General features: G+C 51.5%; 1 protein-coding gene across 1 annotated transcript; it reads right to left on the reverse strand.

The window, feature by feature from the left end:
* Positions 1–543: 543 nt before the first annotated feature.
* On the reverse strand, positions 544–24,693 carry CLPB (ClpB family mitochondrial disaggregase). The gene is made up of 11 exons (XM_075848158.1): positions 24,685–24,693; positions 24,477–24,591; positions 15,578–15,655; positions 14,163–14,218; positions 13,725–13,769; positions 13,412–13,573; positions 10,450–10,606; positions 9,533–9,603; positions 3,199–3,318; positions 1,345–1,449; positions 544–1,000 (listed from the first exon to the last, which is right to left on the reverse strand). Exons 1-11 carry the CDS (start codon positions 24,691–24,693, stop codon positions 776–778), a joined length of 1,143 nt encoding a protein of 380 aa, XP_075704273.1. The 3' UTR covers positions 544–775.
* Between the last annotated feature and the right edge of the window lie 212 nt (positions 24,694–24,905).

A 24,905-nucleotide genomic window follows, 5' to 3' on the forward strand; every position in this document is an offset into this window, starting at 1 on the left:
ACACTGCACAGGACCACTTCTCCTGTCCTGTATACTGGGTGTAATTCTCAGTATCTGTATATATACACACTGCACAGTACCACTTCTCCTGTCCTGTATACTGGGTGTAATTCTCAGTATCTGTATTATTCTGTATATATACACTGCACAGTACCGCTTCTCCTGTCCTGTATACTGGGTGTAATTCTCAGTATCTGTATTATTCTATATATATATATATATACACTGCACAGTACCACTTCTCCTGTCCTGTATACTGGGTGTAATTCTCAGTATCTGTATTATTCTGTATATATACACTGCACAGTACCGCTTCTCCTGTCCTGTATACTGGGTGTAATTCTCAGTATCTGTATTATTCTATATATATATATATATATATACACTGCACAGTACCACTTCTCCTGTCCTGTATACTGGGTGTAATTCTCAGTATCTGTATTATTCTGTATATATATACACTGCACAGTACCACTTCTCCTGTATACTGGGTGTAATGCTCAGTACTCCTTCCATCGGTGATAATAACGGAGACTGCACACATTATTGTACAGAACGTTTATTGTCCACGTCTTTGGCGCACATGAGACCAGTCAGCGCCATACTTAGTGCCCCCTTCGGTCTGTGCCCCCCGTCTGGAGACGCTTGGCATGCTGCTCCTGGCTTTGGCCGTCACGTGATACTAGCACTCTGACATCTCAGTGACCGGCAGGCTGCGCAGTGACCGCCGTCCAAGCCCCTCCCACTACGACAGCAGTAAAGTCGGCCTGCAGGTTCAGGAGAATGTAGTGTCCTCCTTGGACAGCGGCTCCATGATGTCCAGCCTGCGGCCCTCGCTGCCCTGCTCCACTATCTCCAGGCGCAGTCGCGGCGCCCTCTTCAGCCCGTCCTCGTCCGCCCCGTTGCCCTTGTCGTCCACCGCGATCCTCAGCGTGCAGCCGCGGGGCAGCAGATCCTGTTCATAGGCGGCCGCCAACTGGTTCACCACCCGTCTGTCCACCTGGAAGGACAAGCAGACGTGAAGGCGACCACCCGGGCAGATACATGGGTGATGGGGCGACGGGTGACAGCACAGCTTTCCAGGACTCCTGACCGACAAGGCAGATTTACTATTGAGGAGTCTGGGAAAGCTGGGTCCAATATGGCTGCATTACAACTCCCGTAGGGACGGTCACCCAGCTTTCCCAGACTCCTGAACAGCAGATACTGGAGAGTTTTACAATGACATTCAGAAGACTGGGAAAGCTTGATGGCTGCTAATAGGTCAGCTGTAGTGGCGGCCATGACAGTTGTCACCCAGCGTTTCAGGTCACAGTTAACCCTATAAAGGAGCGGCACCGGTACCTCATGCTTAATGGATCGGGCGCCGTAATGGACGTTGTACCCATCGGTCAGGACGTCCATCACATCCCGGTCCCAGATCAGCGTGATGTCGTGCCGCTGCTTGGCCTGAGGAGGGAAAGAAGAAAACGGTCAGCTGAGGAGGGGGAGGGGATAATGGCTGCGCTGCGGCGCTCCGAGAACTTACCGCCCCTCGTATGACCCCAATCACTGCAGAGATCCCCCCAATCAAGACTGAAATGACCTGCAGCCCGTTCCCTGATGTGTCCGACAACCGCGATCCCTACCCCTCCCGACAACCGCGATCCCTACCGCTCCCGACAACCGCGATCCCTACCGCTCCCGACAACCGCGATCCCTACCGCTCCCGACAACCGCGATCCTTACCGCTCCCGACAACCGCGATCCCTACCGCTCCCGACAACCGCGATCCTTACCGCTCCCGACAACCGCGATCCCTACCGCTCCCGACAACCGCGATCCTTACCGCTCCCGACAACCGCGATCCTTACCGCTCCCGACAACCGCGATCCTTACCGCTCCCGACAACCGCGATCCTTACCGCTCCCGACAACCGCGATCCCTACCGCTCCCGACAACCGCGATCCTTACCGCTCCCGACAACCGCGATCCCTACCCCTCCCGACAACCGCGATCCCTACCGCTCCCGACAACCGCGATCCCTACCGCTCCCGACAACCGCGATCCCTACCGCTCCCGACAACCGCGATCCCTACCGCTCCCGACAACCGCGATCCCTACCGCTCCCGACAACCGCGATCCCTACCGCTCCCGACAACCGCGATCCCTACCAAGCCTGACAACCGCGATCCCTACCAAGCCTGACAACCACGATCCCGAAAGGAAGAGAGTGGCACCAATGGACCTTCACCCCATGTGACTGGCACTGCCCGCAATTATTAGACAGACGGCGTCACCCTCAGAGCGATGGAATTATTATTAGTCTGAAGTAGATTATACAGGAGGCTGGAATAACCTGCAGTGTAATATGACCGCCGTATAATCGCTAGGGGAGAAGCCACGCGCCAGGGACAACGCCGGACCACCGAGAGACTCCACAGGGGGCTCGCTGCCAATTACCGAATCCCCTCCCCCAGGATGTGACCGGAGTATATGATGTAATAGGATTGAGACTGCAGCTCTGGATGTGACCGGAGTATATGATGTAGTAGGATTGGGACTGCAGCTCTGGTTGTGACTGGAGTATAGGACATGATGTAACAGGATTGAGACTGCAGCTCTGGTCTGGTCTGGAGGATAGGAATTGATGCGACTCGATAAGTGAAGGATTTGTGGGGTCCTAAAACGAGGCAATTTCTTAATTGGGTGAGGGGTGATTGGCGCGATGTCGTAGGTATTGTACTTATCTCGGGTCGTGAGTGAGCGGCACGCGGGCGCCACTTGACGTCGTCCTCTGGCCCCGCCCCCTTATTATCCAGACCTCAGGGTTATTATAAGGTCCCTGGTTGTGGTAGAATATTCTGGGGTCACATTCAGGAGAGAAAGGACGGAGAACAACAGTCGCGGGTGAAGGGGAGATCAGCGGCCAAATGTTAAAGGGAGACTCCGTAAGAACAGTCCCTCAGTCTATGTGCAGGAATTTCCTGATAATCTTCAGCTTAGATACTCGTAGTTTATAATCTTCTGTGCTGACTGGAATATAATCTCTCCATGTACAACGCAGCCAATCCAAACAAGCAGAGCTGCAGTGTAAAGCATGGAGGGACAGAGCAGCCTGAGCTTCTCATTAGATAAGAGGTAGCTGCAGTGTAAAGCATGGAGTAGAGAGCAGCAGCCGGAGCCTCTGATGAGATTCGAGGTGGACTCAGAATTTACCTTTTTGGCCCATGAGTTCAGCTCCTGCAGGACCAGCAGGGAAAGCTCCGAGCGGCAGAAGGGCAGGAAGTAGACGATCTCATTAATCCTCCCCAGGAACTCGTCTCTGCGGAAGTGCGCCTGCGAAAAAAGGGCGAAACGTCTGTAACAAGCGACCGCAAAGAGAGCTCTCCGGAACGTGAGGACGTCATATACTCCAGTCACACCCAGAGCTGCAGTCACATCTCTGCCATTACATCAAGTTTTATACTCCAGTCACCTCCAGAGCTGCAGTCACATCTCTGCCATTACATCAAGTTTTATACTCCAGTCACCTCCAGAGCTGCAGTCACATTTCTGCCATTACATCAAGTTTTATACTCCAGTCACCTCCAGAGCTGCAGTCACATTTCTGCTGGTTGAATGACGGAGCCGTTCTACTTGTGACTGCTCTATAGATAAAGCCAAGAACCATCTCCAGCCGCGCTCATGCTGCAGAACACCTCATCCCGACCTCTCCCTGCTGGTTCAGGGTCTGCACTGGTGGTAAATTTTTCATATATATATATATATATATATAGTTTGATAAGGAAAACGGATCAGTCAGCAAGAGCATTGCTGGGATATTCTGAACAACTGCACAAGAAATTGTGACTGCAGCTCTGGATGTGACTAGAGTATAAGACATGATGTCGGCAGAAGTTCAGTAAAGCAGAGGATTCCCACATTTACTACCCGGAGAGGTGGATTTGGTGCTTTGTTGCGGTTGTTCTGTTCCACAGGTGAATATACAGGACTCCGGGACATACTATAGAACTTAATACCGGCCCCCGGGATGAGACCTCAGGGGCCACTACCTGCAGCCTCATGATTATTTACACTCACTGAGGACTCAGCCTGATGAAGTGGAGAGTGTAATAATATCCCGTCCACGAAGCGATCACAGAACACGTCGTGGCCCCTGAGATCTCCCCCCCCCCGGGGGCCCCTTATCCCTTAGTCACCAGTCAGATCAGCGTCTTCATCATCCTCTATTTCCATCAGTCTGAGCCCCGAGGAGATCGGACCCCCTGCCCCCCACCACGGGAGAATGACATCATCAGCAGCAGTTACAGGGAAACTGAATTATCCTGCTGATCTGGACATTCTCACCGAGTACCACTCCACCAGAACACCGCATCACGCTGCAGCAATCACAGGGGAGCGGCAAATAAAAAACGGGAAATAACAGAGCGAGAACACACTGAAATGTGTGTGTGAACAAGTAACAGCAGCACAGAGTATGTCAGGAGAGGAGTGTGCTGATCTTGTGGGAGATAATCATAGACAGAGTTACATGGAAGGAACAGGGTCTCCCAGCAGCACAGAGTGTTTCAGGTACAGACTTCCAGAACACCAGACCTGTGCCTTGTGCAGAGCCCGAGGGGGCGGGGCATGACTACTCTCTTTGCTGTCCCGGTGTCATGCCCCACCCCCTTAGGTCCTGAATGGGGGAATCTTTGTCCCTCTGCTTTACCCATAAGACTTCACAGGGTTAACGTGAGCCGTGTCCTGCGGTCCTGGCATCGGAGCAGGGACCATCTGTAATAGAACCTCTGCCCATCGCTTGTGCCGCCCATTAAGAGCAGCGCTCAAAGAACAACAGGGCATTAATTCCCCGTCCAGTCACTGCCTACGGCAATCAGATCGCGGTCAGGAGCCTGGACAGCATCCAAACCAAAACCTCAATCACCAGCGATAAGCGGCGCCCAGGGATCAGCTACACACATAAAACCTACTAGAATGAGAAGTGTGACGGTCACGGGGGCACTGCGGCTCTCACTGTTATGGGGGACGGTCAGGTTTTATATAGACTACAGAGGGATTCAATAATCTAATAGTGAAAATAATAAACATTCATTTTATAATCACATATTATATATATTACAGGATTAGTAATGTCATGTATGTACACAGTGTCTCCACCAGCAGAATAGTGAGTGCAGCTCTGGAGTATAATACAGGATGTAACTCAGGATCAGTACAGGATAAGTAATGTAAAGTATGTACACAGTGTCTCCACCAGCAGAATAGTGAGTGCAGCTCTGGAGTATAATACAGGATGTAACTCAGGATCAGTACAGGATAAGTAATGTAATGTATGTACACAGTGACTCCACCAGCAGAATAGTGAGTGCAGCTCTGGAGTATAATACAGGATGTAACTCAGGATCAGTACAGGATAAGTAATGTAATGTATGTACACAGTGTCTCCACCAGCAGAATAGTGAGTGCAGCTCTGGAGTATAATACAGGAGGTAACTCAGGATCAGTACAGGATAAGTAATGTAATGTATGTACACAGTGTCTCCACCAGCAGAATAGTGAGTGCAGCTCTGGAGTATAATACAGGATGTAACTCAGGATCAGTACAGGATAAGTAATGTAATGTATGTACACAGTGACTCCACCAGCAGAATAGTGAGTGCAGCTCTGGAGTATAATACAGGATATAACTCAGGATCAGTACAGGATAAGTAATGTAATGTATGTACACAGTGACTCCACCAGCAGAATAGTGAGTGCAGCTCTGGAGTATAATACAGGATGTAACTCAGGATTAGTACAGGATAAGTAATGTAATGTATGTGCACAGTGACTCCACCAGCAGAATAGTGAGCACAGCTCTGGAGTATAATACAGGATGTAACTCAGGATCAGTACAGGATAAGTAATGTAATGTATGTACACAGTGTCTCCACCAGCAGAATAGTGAGTGCAGCTCTGGAGTATAATACAGGAGGTAACTCAGGATCAGTACAGGATAAGTAATGTAATGTATGTACACAGTGACCCCACCAGCAGAATAGTGAGTGCAGCTCTGGAGAATAATACAGGATGTAACTCCGGATCAGTACAGGATAAGTAATGTAATGTATGTACACAGTGACTCCACCAGCAGAATAGTGAGTGCAGCTCTGGAGTATAATACAGGATATAACTCAGTATCAGTTCAGGATAAGTAATGTAATGTATGTACACAGTGACCCCACCAGCAGAATAGTGAGTGCAGCTCTGGAGTATAATACTGGATGTAACTCAGGATCAGTACAGGATAAGTAATGTATGTACACAGTGACTCCACCAGCAGAATAGTGAGTGCAGCTCCGGAGTATAATACAGGATATAACTCAGGATCAGTACAGGATAAGTAATGTAATGTATGTACACAGTGTCTCCACCAGCAGAATAGTGAGTGCAGCTCTGGAGTATAATACAGGAGGTAACTCAGGATCAGTACAGGATAAGTAATGTAATGTATGTACACAGTGACCCCACCAGCAGAATAGTGAGTGCAGCTCTGGAGTATAATACAGGATGTAACTCAGGATCAGTACAGGATAAGTAATGTAATGTATATACACAGTGACTCCACCAGCAGAATAGTGAGTGCAGCTCTGGAGTATAATACAGGATGTAACTCAGGATCAGTACAGGATAAGTAATGTAATGTATGTACACAGTGACTCCACCAGCAGAATAGTGAGTGCAGCTCTGGAGTATAATACAGGATGTAACTCAGGATCAGTACAGGATAAGTAATGTAATGTATGCACACAGTGACACCACCAGCAGAATAGTGAGTGCAGCTCTGGAGTATAATACAGGATGTAACTCAGGATCAGTACAGGATAAGTAATGTAATGTATGTACACAGCGACTCCACCAGCAGAATAGTGAGTGCAGCTCTGGAGTATAATACAGGATATAACTCAGTATCAGTACAGGATAAGTAATGTAATGTATGTACACAGTGACTCCACCAGCAGAATAGTGAGTGCTGCTCTGGAGTATAATACAGGATATAACTCTGCATCAGTACAGGATTAGTAATGTCATGTATGTACAGTGACTCCACCAGCAGAATAGTGAGTGCAGCTCTGGAGTATAATACAGGATGTAACTCAGGATCAGTACAGGATAAGTAATGTATGTACGCAGTGACTCCACCAGCAGAATAGTGAGTGCAGCTCTGGAGTATAATACAGGAGGTAACTCAGGATCAGTACAGGATAAGTAATGTAATGTATGTACACAGTGACCCCACCAGCAGAATAGTGAGTGCAGCTCTGGAGTATAATACAGGATGTAACTCAGGATCAGTACAGGATAAGTAATGTAATGTATATACACAGTGACTCCACCAGCAGAATAGTGAGTGCAGCTCTGGAGTATAATACAGGATGTAACTCAGGATCAGTACAGGATAAGTAATGTAATGTATGTACACAGTGACTCCACCAGCAGAATAGTGAGTGCAGCTCTGGAGTATAATACAGGATGTAACTCAGGATCAGTACAGGATAAGTAATGTAATGTATGTACACAGTGACTCCACCAGCAGAATAGTGAGTGCAGCTCTGGAGTATAATACAGGATATAACTCAGGATCAGTACAGGATAAGTAATGTAATGTATGTACACAGTGACTCCACCAGCAGAATAGTGAGTGCAGCTCTGGAGAATAATACAGGATGTAACTCAGGATCAGTACAGGATAAGTAATGTAATACATGTACACAGTGACTCCACCAGCAGAATAGTGAGTGCAGCTCTGGAGTATAATACAGGATGTAACTCAGGATCAGTACAGGATAAGTAATGTATGTACACAGTGACTCCACCAGCAGAATAGTGAGTGCAGCTCTGGAGTATAATACAGGATATAACTCAGGATCAGTAATGTCATGTATGTACACAGTGTCTCCACCAGCAGAATAGTGAGTGCAGCTCTGGAGTATAATACAGGATGTAACTCAGGATCAGTACAGGATAAGTAATGTAATGTATGTACACAGTGACTCCACCAGCAGAATAGTGAGTGCAGCTCTGGAGTATAATACAGGATGTAACTCAGGTTCAGTACAGGATAAGTAATGTAATGTATGTACACAGTGACTCCACCAGCAGAATAGTGAGTGCAGCTCTGGAGTATAATACAGGATGTAACTCAGGATCAGTACAGAATAAGTAATGTAATATATGTACACAGTGACTCCACCAGCAGAACAGTGAGTGCAGCTCTGGAGTATAATACAGGATGTAACTCAGGATCAGTACAGGATAAGTAATGTATGTACACAGTGTCTCCACCAGCAGAATAGTGAGTGCAGCTCTGGAGTATAATACAGGATGTAACTCAGGATCAGTACAGGATAAGTAATGTAATGTATGTACACAGTGACTCCACCAGCAGAATAGTGAGTGCAGCTCTGGAGAATAATACAGGATGTAACTCAGGATCAGTACAGGATAAGTAATGTAATGTATGTACACAGTGACTCCACCAGCAGAATAGTGAGTGCATCTCTGGAGTATAATACAGGATGTAACTCAGGATCAGTACAGGATAAGTAATGTATGTACACAGTGACTCCACCAGCAGAATAGTGAGTGCAGCTCTGGAGTATAATACAGGATATAACTCAGGATCAGTAATGTCATGTATGTACACAGTGTCTCCACCAGCAGAATAGTGAGTGCAGCTCTGGAGTATAATACAGGATGTAACTCAGGATCAGTAATGTCATGTATGTACACAGTGACTCCACCAGCAGAATAGTGAGTGCAGCTCTGGAGTATAATACAGGATATAACTCAGGATCAGTACAGGATAAGTAATGTAATGTATGTACACAGTGACTCCACCAGCAGAATAGAGAGTGCAGCTCTGGAGTATAATACAGGATGTAACTCAGGATCAGTACAGGATAAGTAATGTAATGTATGTACACAGTGGCTCCACCAGCAGAATAGTGAGTGCAGCTCTGGAGTATAATACAGGATGTAACTCAGGATCAGTACAGGATAAGTAATGTAATGTATGTACACAGTGGCTCCACCAGCAGAATAGTGAGTGCAGCTCTGGAGTATAATACAGGATGTAACTCAGGATCAGTACAGGATAAGTAATGTAATGTATGTACACAGTGACTCCACCAGCAGAATAGTGAGTGCAGCTCTGGAGTATAATACAGGATATAACTCAGGATCAGTACAGGATAAGTAATATGTACACAGTGACTCCACCAGCAGAATAGTGAGTGCAGCTCTGGAGTATAATACAGGATGTAACTCAGGATCAGTACAGGATAAGTAATGTAATGTATGTACACAGTGACTCCACCAGCAGAATAGTGAGTGCAGCTCTGGAGTATAATACAGGATATAACTCAGGATCAGTACAGGATAAGTAATGTAATGTATGTACACAGTGACTCCACCAGCAGAATAGTGAGTGCAGCTCTGGAGTATAATACAGTGATTGGCTGGTGATGAGGACTCTGGTGCGATATTCTGCAGTGCGCTCACAAACCTTCAGGATGGGCCGGATGACATTCTCTTTGAACTGCTTGGAGATTGTGATCTCTTCGGTCTGTATGTCGTCTGCAAAAAAAAAAAAAGGAATAAAGCGTTAACGGTAGCCATGAAGATGATGGTGGTCCTATTCCAGACTAGAGGATATTCTGAACCATCAGATGTTCCAAACATCCAATCAGAATGCAGGAAGACAGGTGAGGTCAGGCAGTGCCTCTCCCCAGTCGCCCCCTGCAGGTGACCTTCCTCCTGATGCTTGGGGAGCTTCTTCTTCTGCATTGGCATGGAATGTACGCCGACTGTAGGAATGTGAAGGACTGCCAACGACCGGAGCGGCGGCGACTGCTAACAACCGGAGCGGCGGCGACTGCCAACAACCGGAGCGGCGGCGACTGCCAACAATCGGAGCGGCGGCGACTGCCAACAACCGGAGCGGCGGCGACTGCCAACAACCGGAGCGGCGGCGCTGGAGAGGCGGGGGATATAACAGGGGAGTAAATGTTTATTTTATTTTGCCTTTAGACAATTTTTTTTGCCTCTTGAAAAACCCAAGCTGCTGCAGAAGAGCAGGGGAGCGTTGTGTCATTCAGTCTGAGGTTGACGTGATAAGCCTTCACTACAAAAAGAGGTTCTGCAGCAGCTGAGCTGTTGATTTTCTGTTCTCCATCTCCCTCCTCTTCTACGGTCTGTAGACTGTTAACAAGAGGGACTGGAGGAGTAACAGATCAGGATCAGACTACACAGGGTTTCTTTGTGGTCTGTAACCATGGAGACACATAGGTCTGCATAGGAGCTGTATACGCAAAACGGGAGGAGCTTTTTATCAAGACTATTTTAAAACTTTCATTTTTTATTTTAAATACATCCAAACCCCAAAAAAAAAAAAAACACACAAACAAACAAGGATTTACTCACTTAAGTTCTCGGCCAGTCGGTTCTTGTTCATCTCCAGCGCCTCCTGTCGCAGCTGCAGGGCGTACCGCGCTATTTCATCGCTTCCTGCATTGCAGGTCATGATAAAAATGGCGTCTTTACATTCAATGGTCTTCCCCTTCCCGTCTGTCAGTCGACCCTAGAAAGGCAAACAGGCATCATTCACGGGGGCCAATACACCCGGACCCCAAAAACCATCCCTTAAAGGGGCCACGTCCATGATGTATAGGCAGAGTGCTATAACATTGGGGGTTGACATGCGGGTGTGGGGTATACAGGAGGACATGTACATTACTATTATGTTCTGTAATAAGGGACGGTCCCCGGCGAGCGGCGTGCGCGGTGACAGATGGAAACGATGCAGCGAGGACTCGCTTTCTGGGTGCTGAAGATGAACACGCTGTTTATTACTCCGTCGAGTGCCGCTCCTGGAATTGATTTTACATTTGGCTGCTGCGGTTATGATCTATGCAAGGAGGATCACTATATTAATCCTGGAGACAGAAGACGCGGCGAAGGGAGAGGACGAGAAGAACGTTTTATTAGCGGGAGCGGGGGGGGGGGGGGGGAGCGCGTCCTCGGAGGAGACATCCTGAAAACTCATATGCTGCTCGCAAGTCTCCAGCCCTGGCAGAGTAATGACATCCGGGGACCTCGCGGCAAACCCGAGCCGTGAACGCGACGGCGCCGGAACATGGAGGATGCTGGGAGAAGACACGACCTGGAGTCACATCACACGGGTCCGAGACGTTCTGTGTCCTCAGTCTCGTCCATGTCAAAGGAGCTCAATCATTCCCCAACTTCTGCCTTTCAATTCCTCAACATTTCCAATATCTCTGCTTGCTGTCACTGAATGGAATCATGGTTATTTACATCCAGAGGAATAAAGCCCATCCTGAAGTCAAGTTCCCACAGCTAAACATCTGTATCCAGTATGGACTCCGGGCTGATACATTTTACCTGCACTGATACATTGTAACCAACGAGCAGCAGAGGAGGGAGATTTGTTATTGCTGCTGTGTTTACCTCAGCGAATGGTCTAGGCTGAATACAACTGTAACAAACCCTCAGCTGTGAGAAGTATTAGGTTTACACAGGTATTCAGACTCCAGCTGTAATGTTCTCATTCACTGACAGCAAGCAGATATTTGAAAACGTTTGTTTCTTGCTACGGTTATGGGGGCACTCTGTCTAAGTTATATGACGTTTAAGGCGCACGGTAAAACTGGAGAGATATGGCGGACGTAGCGACTCCGTATAAATGAATTATTAAAGTGACGGAGTCTCTGGGCGGCGGCGGCTGCAACAACTCAATCACCGATTGGCTGTTAACGATCACCTGATCTCAATGTCAGAAAGAGATTTGGACAAAATCGAATTACTAATGCCGGCTGGGATGAGGCGGCGTTGTCAGGCAGTAAGTCCCTAGCAACCAGTCTGACAGAGAACTCCGCTCTTCAGCTCAAGCCCAAAAATGACAGAACTGAAAACAAAGACGCGGCGGGCAGTGAAGGCGACGCCTCCGGTCCCGTCCGGCCGGACCAATCAGATGTTTCTAAAAAAACGAATTGAAGTGGAACGCCGTGTGTACTTCTCCTCCGCCTCCCGGCGCTAACCCCTGGTTTCCCCTCAGACTATTCTCCTTTCTTGCTACCTACCTGTCAGATCGGCACCCCCCCCCCATATTACGGCCCAAAGACCCTGCTGTCCTCCCCCCTTTATAATTATACAACCTGGAGGCTTAGGAGCGCCCGGCGCCACCTGAGAAATCTTCTTGATACTTTGCTGTTTGTTTTTGATACGTTGTTGGTTGTTTTTGATACGTTGTTGGTTGTTTTTGATACGTTGTTGGTTGTTTTTGATACGTTGTTGGTTGTTTTTGATACGTTGTTGGTTGTTTTTGATACGTTGTTGGTTGTTTTTGATACGTTGTTGGTTGGTTTTGATACTTTGTTGGTTGGTTTTGATACTTTGTTGGTTGTTTTTGATACGTTGTTGGTTGTTTTTTGATACGTTGTTGGTCGTTTTTGATACGTTGTTGGTCGTTTTTGATACTTTGTTGTTTCGACACGTTGTACTTTTAGGGGACATACGCAGCATATCCGCCCTGAACACCGCAGGGAACGCTGCGTAAAACGGCGCCGGAAAAATAAAATATTCATACTCACCCCCTCCCTCTCTTCAGCGCTTGGTCCGGCCTCCTGGGAGGACGTTGCAGGTCATGTGATCGCTGCAGCCGGTCATTGGCCCTGTGATTGGCTGCAGCGGTCGCATGGGGTGAAACGTCATCGCAGGAGGCCGGACAGGAGAAGAAGCAGTGAACTCTGGGTAAGTAGAATATTTTTTCTTATCGTAACGCACACGACTTTGTATTCAATGGGAGAACCCGTAACACAAGAGCAGCGATTGCGCAGCGTTAACTGACACGATGCGGCTCAAGAAACCGCGGGTCCATTTAGATGCGTTTTTTTTGGCGGCTTCTTTCCGCTGCGTGGGGACGAGATTTATTGAAATCATCCAGACTGCCGTTCCTGTAATACGCTGCTGATTAATCCGTAAATTCCGCAGTGTTTGCGCCGCGTGTGTTCGCACCGTAAAGGCTCCATGCACACGTTGCGTATTTTGCTGCAGAAAACCACAAGAAATTTGCTGCAAAAAGACAAACCTGAAGGTGCGTTTTTAATGTTTTGCTGCGTAAATCGCTGCGTTTTCGCGCTGCGGGTTTTGCTGCGTATTTTTCCAGAACCAGGGAGACCGAATTCGCAAGCGGAATCGCGGGATAAATTGACGTGCCGCTGTTTCAAAAATCTCCACCGCAGGTCGATTCACGTTTCGAAAAAAATACCGCTGCGTGGACATGAGATTTCCTGGAATCGGGTACCGGAGGACGCTGCGGTTTTGAAGCACGCCGTACATTGAGCCGAAGGGACCGGGACCCCTTTACCTCATCAAACAGCTGCAGCATTACGGTCAGTACGTCGGGGTGGGCCTTATCCACCTCGTCAAACAGCACCACTGCGTTGGGGCACTCCTTTAGCTTCTTGGTCAGCTGACCTCCTTCCTCGTGTCCAACGTATCCCGGTGGCGAACCAATGAACTTGGCGACCTGCACGGAGAGCGAGCGGAGAGTGGGGGTTATAATATCCACTACCCAGGGAGACGCCCCGCTCCATCACGTTGTTACCCCTCCCCCGCACGGATAAAGAGGACGGCAGCGGCGACCGCTACACCGGATTATAACACCCCACCGGACGTACCTCGTGTTTCTCCTGGAATTCGGACATGTCCAGCCGGATGAAGCCCTGGGAGGACAGAAGACAGTGATACATCAGGGGGGTCCTACACCGGGGTCTACAACACGTCTCCAGGAGATGCGGGGTTCACTTTACCTGCACATCACGAACCCGAATAACTGATGAGCTCAGCCCAGCGGACAATCCGCCCTACACATACAATTCCGATAATCCAGAAAAATTGTGCCAGATTATCAAATATTCTGGATTATCAGATGATCATAGAAAAAAAAAAAAAGTCTATAAAAAAAAAAAACGCCTCCCGGAATCTCCGGAGGTCACGCGGGGTTAGGAGGTTTCCACGTTATTTTGCAGCGCTGGCGCCAGTGCCGTATCATCAAATGCCGGATTAAAAGAATTTCATTGTAAAACATACGACACGGACAGAGTCGCCGCCGTTACCTTCTTGACGTCCTTGTGCAGGTAGCGGGCCGTCTGCTTGGCCAATTCCGTTTTACCTGTAAGAGACGTTCAGGCCGTTATTACCCCAAAGCACAAAAACATTGTGAATGTGGTGTACGGTGATCGATGACCAAATAAATACCGGACACTCACATCTTTTCTCGTCCCGTTTGGCACAGACACCCCCCCCCCCTGACCAGTGGTGATAAATCTCGCCGGCAGCCGGGGGGGAGGGGGGGCTCGCGTTCCCTTAATGTTTTTATAGACCGGCGGTGACAGTGACGGATGTGATCGGGGATCGGAGCGAGGATTGTAATATCATATATTGAGCTGTAATCATTACTGAGGACGCCGCGCACAACGTGACCCGCTTACATACAACGGCGACAAATATCTACCTGCGAATATATGACGGAGCGCGGCTCATTATGTGGCAGGGCCGGAGCGATGCCCAGATCAGTATATATATACACACACACTGTATAATCCCACTGAATATATCTCTCTGTGACTGATGACTATATAACGGATCTATTGACGTATGACATTTCTGACCGCTCCGGGTAGGCGGTGCGATTATACGTTTAGAATTGCCGGGTGGAGTCTCTACGTTTTCCTTGTGGATTTTTTCCCAAAATCCAAAAACATCCCGAGGTCGAGGAGCTGCTGGTAAATCATTCCTTAGAAATAAAACGATGAGCCCCGGCGGGGGGGGCGATGATGACCCCCGGCGGGGGGGGGGCGATGTGTATAATAAACAACTGCCCCGTCACCGATATAATGTATCTGTTAGAGCAGCGGCGGGTTTATTATCCGTATATTTATTGGCTGTTTTTAACCATTTTATATCTTCATTATTTTCATGTATTTATTACAATGTTTATTTTATGTCGATTTTTATTTATAAATTATATTTTTTTTATTTATTTTGTTTCTCATTATTTTTTATTTGTATTAAATGACAATAATAAATAAAACGATTTTTTTTTTTAATTCTTTATGTATTTATTATATATATAAAATCTCCTACCCATACACATATAATAAATGCATAAAGAATTAAAAAAAAAAATAAAAAAAAAAAAAAAAAAAAAATCGATTTATTTATTATTGTCATTTATATTTTTTTATATTTTGTTTCTCATTATTTGACATATTTATTTATTTTTATTATTTCGTTTTCTTTTTTCACATTTTTTAGATTTTCATTATTATTAGAAATATTTCTATGGATGTTACTATTTGAATGTTTTATTATTTTCTCTTATTTATTATTATATATTTGACTATTTTTTAGGTTTTATTAATATTTTTTTTTTTTTTTTTTTTATTCTTTCATCTTAATTTTATTTTTTGAGGTTTTCTACCAATAACCAGATAAAAACAAAAACATTGCCAAATAAAAGAACAGTCACCTATCCCGGACGATCCCAAAAACAGGAAGACCAGGGGGTGTTCTTCGTCGTACCAGCCGTTCTCCCTCCTGCGGACGGCTGGAGATTCACATCACAACATATGGAGGGGAAGAGAAGAAGCAGAAAAGCTTATAAATCACTGCCAGAGCCGGGAGCCTAATTATCACTAAGTATCCACAATGTCCCACTGCTCAGTCCTCAGGACCATTAGAGGGGGTAATGTGATTAGCTGCAGTGCCCCCACAGGAGGGTAATCAGGTTAGTATGGATATGGAGAGCTGCCCAGAGCTCGTCTCCCAGAAACTTTTCCTGGATATGCACTCAAGGTTGTCAGGGAGACGGGGGCGCGGGAGGGACGCGGAGAAAACGGTGAGGAGAGGGGAGAGGGTCCGCCACAAGCTTACTAAGGGGGACCAGGGATTAGGAGATGAAGGTCGAGGTGACCTTCATCAAGAAACGCCCCTCCAAATCTTGTCAGGAGGACGGGGAGACCACGAGACCGCTCCTCACATATACAGGGGTCCTCTGGGGAGACCGCTCCTCACATATACAGGGGTCCTCCGGAGAGACCGCTCCTCACATATACAGGGGTCCTCCGGAGAGACCGCTCCTCACATATACAGGGGTCCTCCGGGGAGACCGCTCCTCACATATACAGGGGTCCTCCGGAGAGACCGCTCCTCACATATACAGGGGTCCTCCGGAGAGACCGCTCCTCACATATACAGGGGTCCTCCGGGGAGACCGCTCCTCACATATACAGGGGTCCTCCGGAGAGACCGCTCCTCACATATACAGGGGTCCTCCGGGGAGACCGCTCCTCACATATACAGGGGTCCTCTGGGGAGACCGCTCCTCACACATACAGGGGTCCACCGGGGAGACCGCTCCTCACATATACAGGGGTCCTCCGGAGAGACCGCTCCTCACATATACAGGGGTCCTCCGGAGAGACCGCTCCTCACATATACAGGGGTCCTCCGGAGAGACCGCTCCTCACATATACAGGGGTCCTCCGGGGAGACCGCTCCTCACATATACAGGGGTCCTCCGGGGAGACCGCTCCTCACATATACAGGGGTCCTCCGGAGACCGCTCCTCACATATACAGGGGTCCTCCGGGGAGACCGCTCCTCACATATACAGGGGTCCTCCGGGGAGACCGCTCCTCACATATACAGGGGTCCTCCGGGGAGACCGCTCCTCACATATACAGGTGTCCACCGGGGAGACCGCTCCTCACATATACAGGGGTCCTCCGGGGAGACCGCTCCTCACATATACAGGGGTCCTCCGGGGAGACCGCTCCTCACATATACAGGGGTCCTCCGGAGAGACCGCTCCTTACATATACAGGGGTCCTCCGGAGAGACCGCTCCTCACATATACAGGGGTCCACCGGAGGGACCGCTCCTCACATATACAGGGGTCCTCCGGGGAGACCGCTCCTCACATATACAGGGGTCCTCCGGGGAGACCGCTCCTCACATATACAGGGGTCCCCCGGGGAGACCGCTCCTCACATATACAGGGGTCCTCCGGGGAGACCGCTCCTCACATATACAGGGGTCCTCCGGGGCGAACGCTCCTCACATATACAGGGGTCCTCCGGAGACCGCTCCTCACATATACAGGGGTCCTCCGGAGACCGCTCCTCACATATACAGGGGTCCTCCGGAGACCGCTCCTCACATATACAGGGGTCCTCCGGAGACCGCTCCTCACATATACAGGGGTCCTCCGGAGACCGCTCCTCACATATACAGGGGTCCACCGGGGAGACCGCTCCTCACATATACAGGGGTCCTCCGGGGAGACCGCTCCTCACATATACAGGGGTCCTCCGGAGAGACCGCTCCTCACATATAGAGGGGTCCTCCGGAGAGACCGCTCCTCACATATACAGGGGTCCTCTGGGGAGACCGCTCCTCACATATACAGGGGTCCACCGGGGAGACCGCTCCTCACATATACAGGGGTCCTCCGGGGAGACCGCTCCTCACATATACAGGGGTCCTCCGGAGAGACCGCTCCTCACATATACAGGGGTCCTCCGGAGACCGCTCCTCACATATACAGGGGTCCACCGGGGAGACCGCTCCTCACATATACAGGGGTCCTCCGGGGAGACCGCTCCTCACATATACAGGGGTCCCCCGGAGACCGCTCCTCACATATACAGGGGTCCTCCGGAGACCGCTCCTCACATATACAGGGGTCCTCCGGAGACCGCTCCTCACATATACAGGGGTCCACCGGGGAGACCGCTCCTCACATATACAGGGGTCCTCCGGGGAGACCGCTCCTCACATATACAGGGGTCCCCCGGGGAGACCGCTCCTCACATATACAGGGGTCCTCCGGGGAGACCGCTCCTCACATATACAGGGGTCCTCCGGAGACCGCTCCTCACATATACAGGGGTCCTCTGGGGAGACCGCTCCTCACACATACAGGGGTCCACCGGGGAGACCGCTCCTCACATATACAGGGGTCCTCCGGAGAGACCGCTCCTCACATATACAGGGGTCCTCCGGAGAGACCGCTCCTCACATATACAGGGGTCCTCCGGAGAGACCGCTCCTCACATATACAGGGGTCCTCCGGGGAGACCGCTCCTCACATATACAGGGGTCCTCCGGGGAGACCGCTCCTCACATATACAGGGGTCCTCCGGAGACCGCTCCTCACATATACAGGGGTCCTCCGGGGAGACCGCTCCTCACATATACAGGGGTCCTCCGGGGAGACCGCTCCTCACATATACAGGGGTCCTCCGGGGAGACCGCTCCTCACATATACAGGTGTCCACCGGGGAGACCGCTCCTCACATATACAGGGGTCCTCCGGGGAGACCGCTCCTCACATATACAGGGGTCCTCCGGGGAGACCGCTCCTCACATATACAGGGGTCCTCCGGAGAGACCGCTCCTTACATATACAGGGGTCCTCCGGAGAGACCGCTCCTCACATATACAGGGGTCCACCGGAGGGACCGCTCCTCACATATACAGGGGTCCTCCGGGGAGACCGCTCCTCACATATACAGGGGTCCTCCGGGGAGACCGCTCCTCACATATACAGGGGTCCCCCGGGGAGACCGCTCCTCACATATACAGGGGTCCTCCGGGGAGACCGCTCCTCACATATACAGGGGTCCTCCGGGGCGAACGCTCCTCACATATACAGGGGTCCTCCGGAGACCGCTCCTCACATATACAGGGGTCCTCCGGAGACCGCTCCTCACATATACAGGGGTCCTCCGGAGACCGCTCCTCACATATACAGGGGTCCTCCGGAGACCGCTCCTCACATATACAGGGGTCCTCCGGAGACCGCTCCTCACATATACAGGGGTCCACCGGGGAGACCGCTCCTCACATATACAGGGGTCCTCCGGGGAGACCGCTCCTCACATATACAGGGGTCCTCCGGAGAGACCGCTCCTCACATATAGAGGGGTCCTCCGGAGAGACCGCTCCTCACATATACAGGGGTCCTCTGGGGAGACCGCTCCTCACATATACAGGGGTCCACCGGGGAGACCGCTCCTCACATATACAGGGGTCCTCCGGGGAGACCGCTCCTCACATATACAGGGGTCCTCCGGAGAGACCGCTCCTCACATATACAGGGGTCCTCCGGAGACCGCTCCTCACATATACAGGGGTCCACCGGGGAGACCGCTCCTCACATATACAGGGGTCCTCCGGGGAGACCGCTCCTCACATATACAGGGGTCCCCCGGAGACCGCTCCTCACATATACAGGGGTCCTCCGGAGACCGCTCCTCACATATACAGGGGTCCTCCGGAGACCGCTCCTCACATATACAGGGGTCCACCGGGGAGACCGCTCCTCACATATACAGGGGTCCTCCGGGGAGACCGCTCCTCACATATACAGGGGTCCCCCGGGGAGACCGCTCCTCACATATACAGGGGTCCTCCGGGGAGACCGCTCCTCACATATACAGGGGTCCTCCGGAGACCGCTCCTCACATATACAGGGGTCCTCCGGGGAGACCGCTCCTCACATATACAGGGGTCCGCCGGGGAGACCGCTCCTCACATATACAGGGGTCCTCCGGAGACCGCTCCTCACATATACAGGGGTCCTCCGGAGACCGCTCCTCACATATACAGGGGTCCTCCGGAGACCGCTCCTCACATATACAGGGGTCCTCCGGAGACCGCTCCTCACATATACAGGGGTCCACCGGGGAGACCGCTCCTCACATATACAGGGGTCCTCCGGGGAGACCGCTCCTCACATATACAGGGGTCCTCCGGAGAGACCGCTCCTCACATATACAGGGGTCCTCCGGGGAGACCGCTCCTCACATATACAGGGGTCCTCTGGGGAGACCGCTCCTCACATATACAGGGGTCCACCGGGGAGACCGCTCCTCACATATACAGGGGTCCTCCGGGGAGACCGCTCCTCACATATACAGGGGTCCTCCGGGGAGACCGCTCCTCACATATACAGGGGTCCTCCGGGGAGACCGCTCCTCACATATACAGGGGTCCTCCGGAGACCGCTCCTCACATATACAGGGGTCCTCCGGGGAGACCGCTCCTCACATATACAGGGGTCCTCCGGAGACCGCTCCTCACATATACAGGGGTCCTCCGGAGACCGCTCCTCACATATACAGGGGTCCTCCGGAGAGACCGCTCCTCACATATACAGGGGTCCTCCGGAGAGACCGCTCCTCACATATACAGGGGTCCACCGGAGAGACCGCTCCTCACATATACAGGGGTCCTCCGGAGAGACCGCTCCTCACATATACAGGGGTCCTCCGGGGAGACCGCTCCTCACATATACAGGGGTCCACCGGAGAGACCGCTCCTCACATATACAGGGGTCCTCCGGGGAGACCGCTCCTCACATATACAGGGGTCCGCCGGGGAGACCGCTCCTCACATATACAGGGGTCCTCCGGAGACCGCTCCTCACATATACAGGGGTCCTCCGGAGACCGCTCCTCACATATACAGGGGTCCTCCGGAGACCGCTCCTCACATATACAGGGGTCCACCGGGGAGACCGCTCCTCACATATACAGGGGTCCTCCGGGGAGACCGCTCCTCACATATACAGGGGTCCTCCGGAGAGACCGCTCCTCACATATACAGGGGTCCTCTGGGGAGACCGCTCCTCACATATACAGGGGTCCACCGGGGAGACCGCTCCTCACATATACAGGGGTCCTCCGGAGACCGCTCCTCACATATACAGGGGTCCTCCGGAGAGACCGCTCCTCACATATACAGGGGTCCTCCGGAGAGACCGCTCCTCACATATACAGGGGTCCTCCGGAGACCACTCCTCACATATACAGGGGTCCTCCCCCGGGGAGACCGCTCCTCACATATACAGGGGTCCACCGGGGAGACCGCTCCTCACATATACAGGGGTCCTCCGGGGAGTCACATGGTATATAACAGACCAGTGGGCGGAGCCAGTCACTGCGCTGATCTGGGTGGTTACGGTTTAGCGTTCCTGCCGCCATCTTGCTCTGTAGTAAGAATTTTACAACCATAACAGAAAGATGGCGTCAGGACGTGCCGCGGCCTTCGGGGAACGGTCCGCAGTTACCCCACGGCTTATACACCAGTCACACCCAGAGCTGCATTCACAATCCTGCTGGTTCCTGGTTTGCTCTCAGATCTCGACCACCGTTGGTTCAGTGTCTGTACAGAGCGTGCTCCGCTGCAGTGCATTGCGGGAGATGTAGTGTTTACAATAGAGACTGTACTAAAGCTACATCTCTTAGAACACAACGCATCAGAACAAACTGTGTGACAGCAGAAGTGTAAATGCAGCTCTGGATGTGACTGGAGTAGATCAGTAAAGCAGAATAATAATATGTGAGGTGTGACCCGCGGGGTGATGGCGAGCGCCACCCGCCAGACCGACGTCCTCATCCAGCCGGGGACTTGGTGTTTTCTTCAAGGAAATGACAAGACAAAGGCAGCCCCCCCCCCCTCCCCCGGGGCAGACGCAGCTTTTATCTCCTACATTTGTACCGGTGCGGCCGCGCTGCGCCCCCGGCTCTATTGAACGGATAAATTCTCTGTATTGTTTTACACAAATCAATAGCGCCGCAGTTATCAGCCCCGGACGCCCCACAAATTGGTTTCAGCCGATGTGCGAGGGAAATAAATGTGATCAGATCCATTCAGGGTGAAGCCGAGTCCTAAACGTGCGGGGGAGGGGCGGCACCCGCGCAGGACGTCATCACTTTCTGGGACAGCTGGGTGAAAAATCAATACAACTGCCGTTAATAAACCACAGAATGTGTCACCCAGCTTTCCCAGGCTCCCGAATGGCCAAGTTATGGTGTCATTTATCCCAGGTCATCCAGCTTTCCCAGACTCCTGAATAGTCGAGTGATCGTGCCATACAGCCCAGGTCACCCAGCTTTCCCAGGCTCCTGAATGGCCAAGTTATGGCGTCATTTATCCCAGGTCATCCAGCTTTCCCAGACTCCTGAATAGTCGAGTGATCGTGCCATACAGCCCAGGCCACCCAGCTTTCCCAGGCTCCTGAATGGCCAAGTTATGGCGTCATTTATCCCAGGTCATCCAGCTTTCCCAGACTCCTGAATAGTCGAGTGATCGTGCCATACAGCCCAGGTCACCCAGCTTTCCCAGGCTCCTGAACACAAGCGCTCCCATAGTACTGCTTATAGAGGCATAGCTGCTGTTCAGGAGTCTGGGAAAGCTGGGTGACATCCAACATGGCCGTCACTGCAGGGACAGTCACTCAGCTGTCCCAGAGCCCTGAATAGCCTAGTCATGCTGTCATACATCACTGGTCACGATGAGGCAGAATTAAAGGTGTCTGGAAAAGCTGGGTGACACCCCTGTGGCTGCTGTTGTGGCTCCAGCTTTCCTGATCCCCTGAATGGCAAATCTGCTGGGTAACGAGACTGTCATTCAGGATTCTAGGAAAGTTGTGTGGTCCCGCCTACAGGCGGCCATATTGGTTGCTCAGATTGGCGCTCCACGGTCTGTGGTCTCTGCGGGGGTTGTAGATGCCAGGACCGCCCGGCGCTGGACATCGGTTTCTGGTACCGCGGGCGCAGCGGCGATCATCATCATCATCATCACGGCGGCTTGGAATCGGTCTTAGACCGTCTGTCGGCGCGCAGGGTTAATCCCCCCCCTCCTCGGCCGGGCACAGAATTTCTGCGGGACGCCGAGCGCTAATAAGAAACCTTCCCATCCACTTAACTGCGTCCAGAGCAGAACCGACCCGGACAGCTCCGCTCCGCCTGCCATGCCCCGCGGTGGGGGGAGGGGAGGGCACGTCTCCTATAATTCAATCAGGAGCAGCATAAAGAGAGCGGCTGTAATGGGCACAGACACCACCTGTGACAGCCGCAGACACAGACCATTCATCACCCGCCAACAATTATCTGCCGCAGCCCGAGGGCACAGCCGCACGACACTCTGCTGCACAACAGTGCACTCTGCTGCGCCGTACACCCGGCCCGTGTACCGTGTCGCCTCTCACCCCAGGACAGCGGGTCCGGGCGGGCACTGCCACTCTACGCAGGTGGTAACACGTTCTCTAGCGCGTCTCACCACAGAGGTCTCATACAGATGGAGGACGAGCAGTAACGGCCACCACTGCCCATAGGGGTTTTATTTCATGGTTCCCGCAGTTCTGCCTGTGTGTCAGTCTTTACTGAATCTCCGGCATTCTATTAATGGAAAAGGAAGCTCTGGATGAACAGCGCGCTGGATCCCTCCTAGACCGGGAGTGCGGCAGTGCTCGGAATTGTAGGAGGGGGACACAAAACAGGGAAAAAGTATATGCCCCCCCCCCCCCCCCTTCAATGACATTTTCCGCCACGTCCATTGCTCACAGGTGGATCATTCATCTCATCATTTATGTTGTGACCTCCCAGAATTCCCTGCTCTGCCGCTCTTTTATATCAGGACGGGTCCTGTAGCTTTGTTTATGATGAATAGAATGCCGGCACTGCAGTGTAGACTGACACACCGGCAGCGCAGTATTAACAATGCAGTGCGGATGAGCGCAGCGATGGCCGCCATTAAAGGATGTGACAGAGGTGACCAAGAAATGGTGTCCCTCGCAGCAGGGAACCCGCCGCCCGTCGTCATGGTAATATTAGTCAGGATCACGCCGGTCAATCCTGATAGTACAACCGGGGGCCGACGGCATCGCACAAGCTCCGCGGCGAGCGGCAGACGTCACGTACCGGCAGAGTCTTGTATGGATTCAGACTCCTTCACGAGGCCCCGGTGAGTAATAACGCGCCCGCAGGATGGGGCCCCGGAGAGACGCTGGGCAAAGAGTCTGCCCTATATATAGAACGCGGGAGGGGGAGGGGGCCGCGCTGGATGACCCCCGAGGGGACGACACGGTTTATGAAAGTAGTAAAGATCTCAGCTCTGGAGGAACGACGCTCTGCAGAAAGAACCGCATTATTATAGGACCTGCGGACCCGCGACTATTATATTCATCTGGGCTGTGGCCCCTCTAGTGCCGGGGGTGTGGCCCCTGGTGAATGCTACAACAGCCGGGCCTTCCCGGGGGGGGGGATAATTATCAGGGGATCCCGGGGGGAGGGTTTGTTCCAATGTATCGGTGCGGTTAATAACTCTGCAGCACAAATCTCTTCTCCTGGCCTCTCCCTACACTTACCCACTGTAACAAGCCGTCAGCTGTGTGAGCAGGACTTGGTCATTATTGATAACTTTTTCCCAATTCAGGACTATAGAGAAGCTGGGTGACTGCCCTGCGGGGAGTGATAATGGCGGCCATATTGCTTGTCACCCAGCTTTCCCAGATACTGATAGAACTTGACAGAGGAGGACGACTTGGGGCTTACTACATATAGGGGGCGCTGTCTTACCTGCCCCCACTGTGGTGATGGCGCCCTCCTGCCCCACAATGTGCTCCCTCAGCCGCTGCTCCAGGGGGAACCTCCTCCGCTCCGCCAGCTCCCGCCTCCGCTGTTCACCCTGAAACTGTAACAAAATTTAGAATGTGACGTAACGCAGCCCCCCCCCCCCGGAGGTTGTAGCCCCCCCCCCTCGATGCTGGACCCCCCCCCCCATGACTGCGGCCATCCGGTCATTTCATTGTGGGCGCTGCTCTTCCATGTTCTCGGCCCGCAGACACTTGGCAGAACAGACTGGTTCCTGTGCCCGCTCCGGCGCCAGGGAAGTGGTGGACACTGGGACTTTAACCCTCGCTGGGTGGGGCGGGGGTTGGGTAGGGGGCGCGCCACTAGACAGGTTCTCCTATATTATGTAATAAAGTGTCATCGCCGTATAACGAA

This window comes from Rhinoderma darwinii, unplaced genomic scaffold (assembly GCF_050947455.1).
Source record: "Rhinoderma darwinii isolate aRhiDar2 unplaced genomic scaffold, aRhiDar2.hap1 Scaffold_2189, whole genome shotgun sequence".
Lineage (NCBI taxonomy): Eukaryota > Metazoa > Chordata > Amphibia > Anura > Rhinodermatidae > Rhinoderma > Rhinoderma darwinii.

Excerpts from the sequence above, each read along its gene's own strand:
- CLPB (XM_075848158.1), bottom strand. Across the intron at positions 13,770-14,162 it reads TGCACAAGGACGTCAAGAAG|GGCTTCATCCGGCTGGACAT; the intron begins GTAACGGCGGCG and ends CTGTCCTCCCAG. Across the intron at positions 10,607-13,411 it reads TGCTGCAGCTGTTTGATGAG|GGTCGACTGACAGACGGGAA; the intron begins GTAAAGGGGTCC and ends TTGCCTTTCTAG.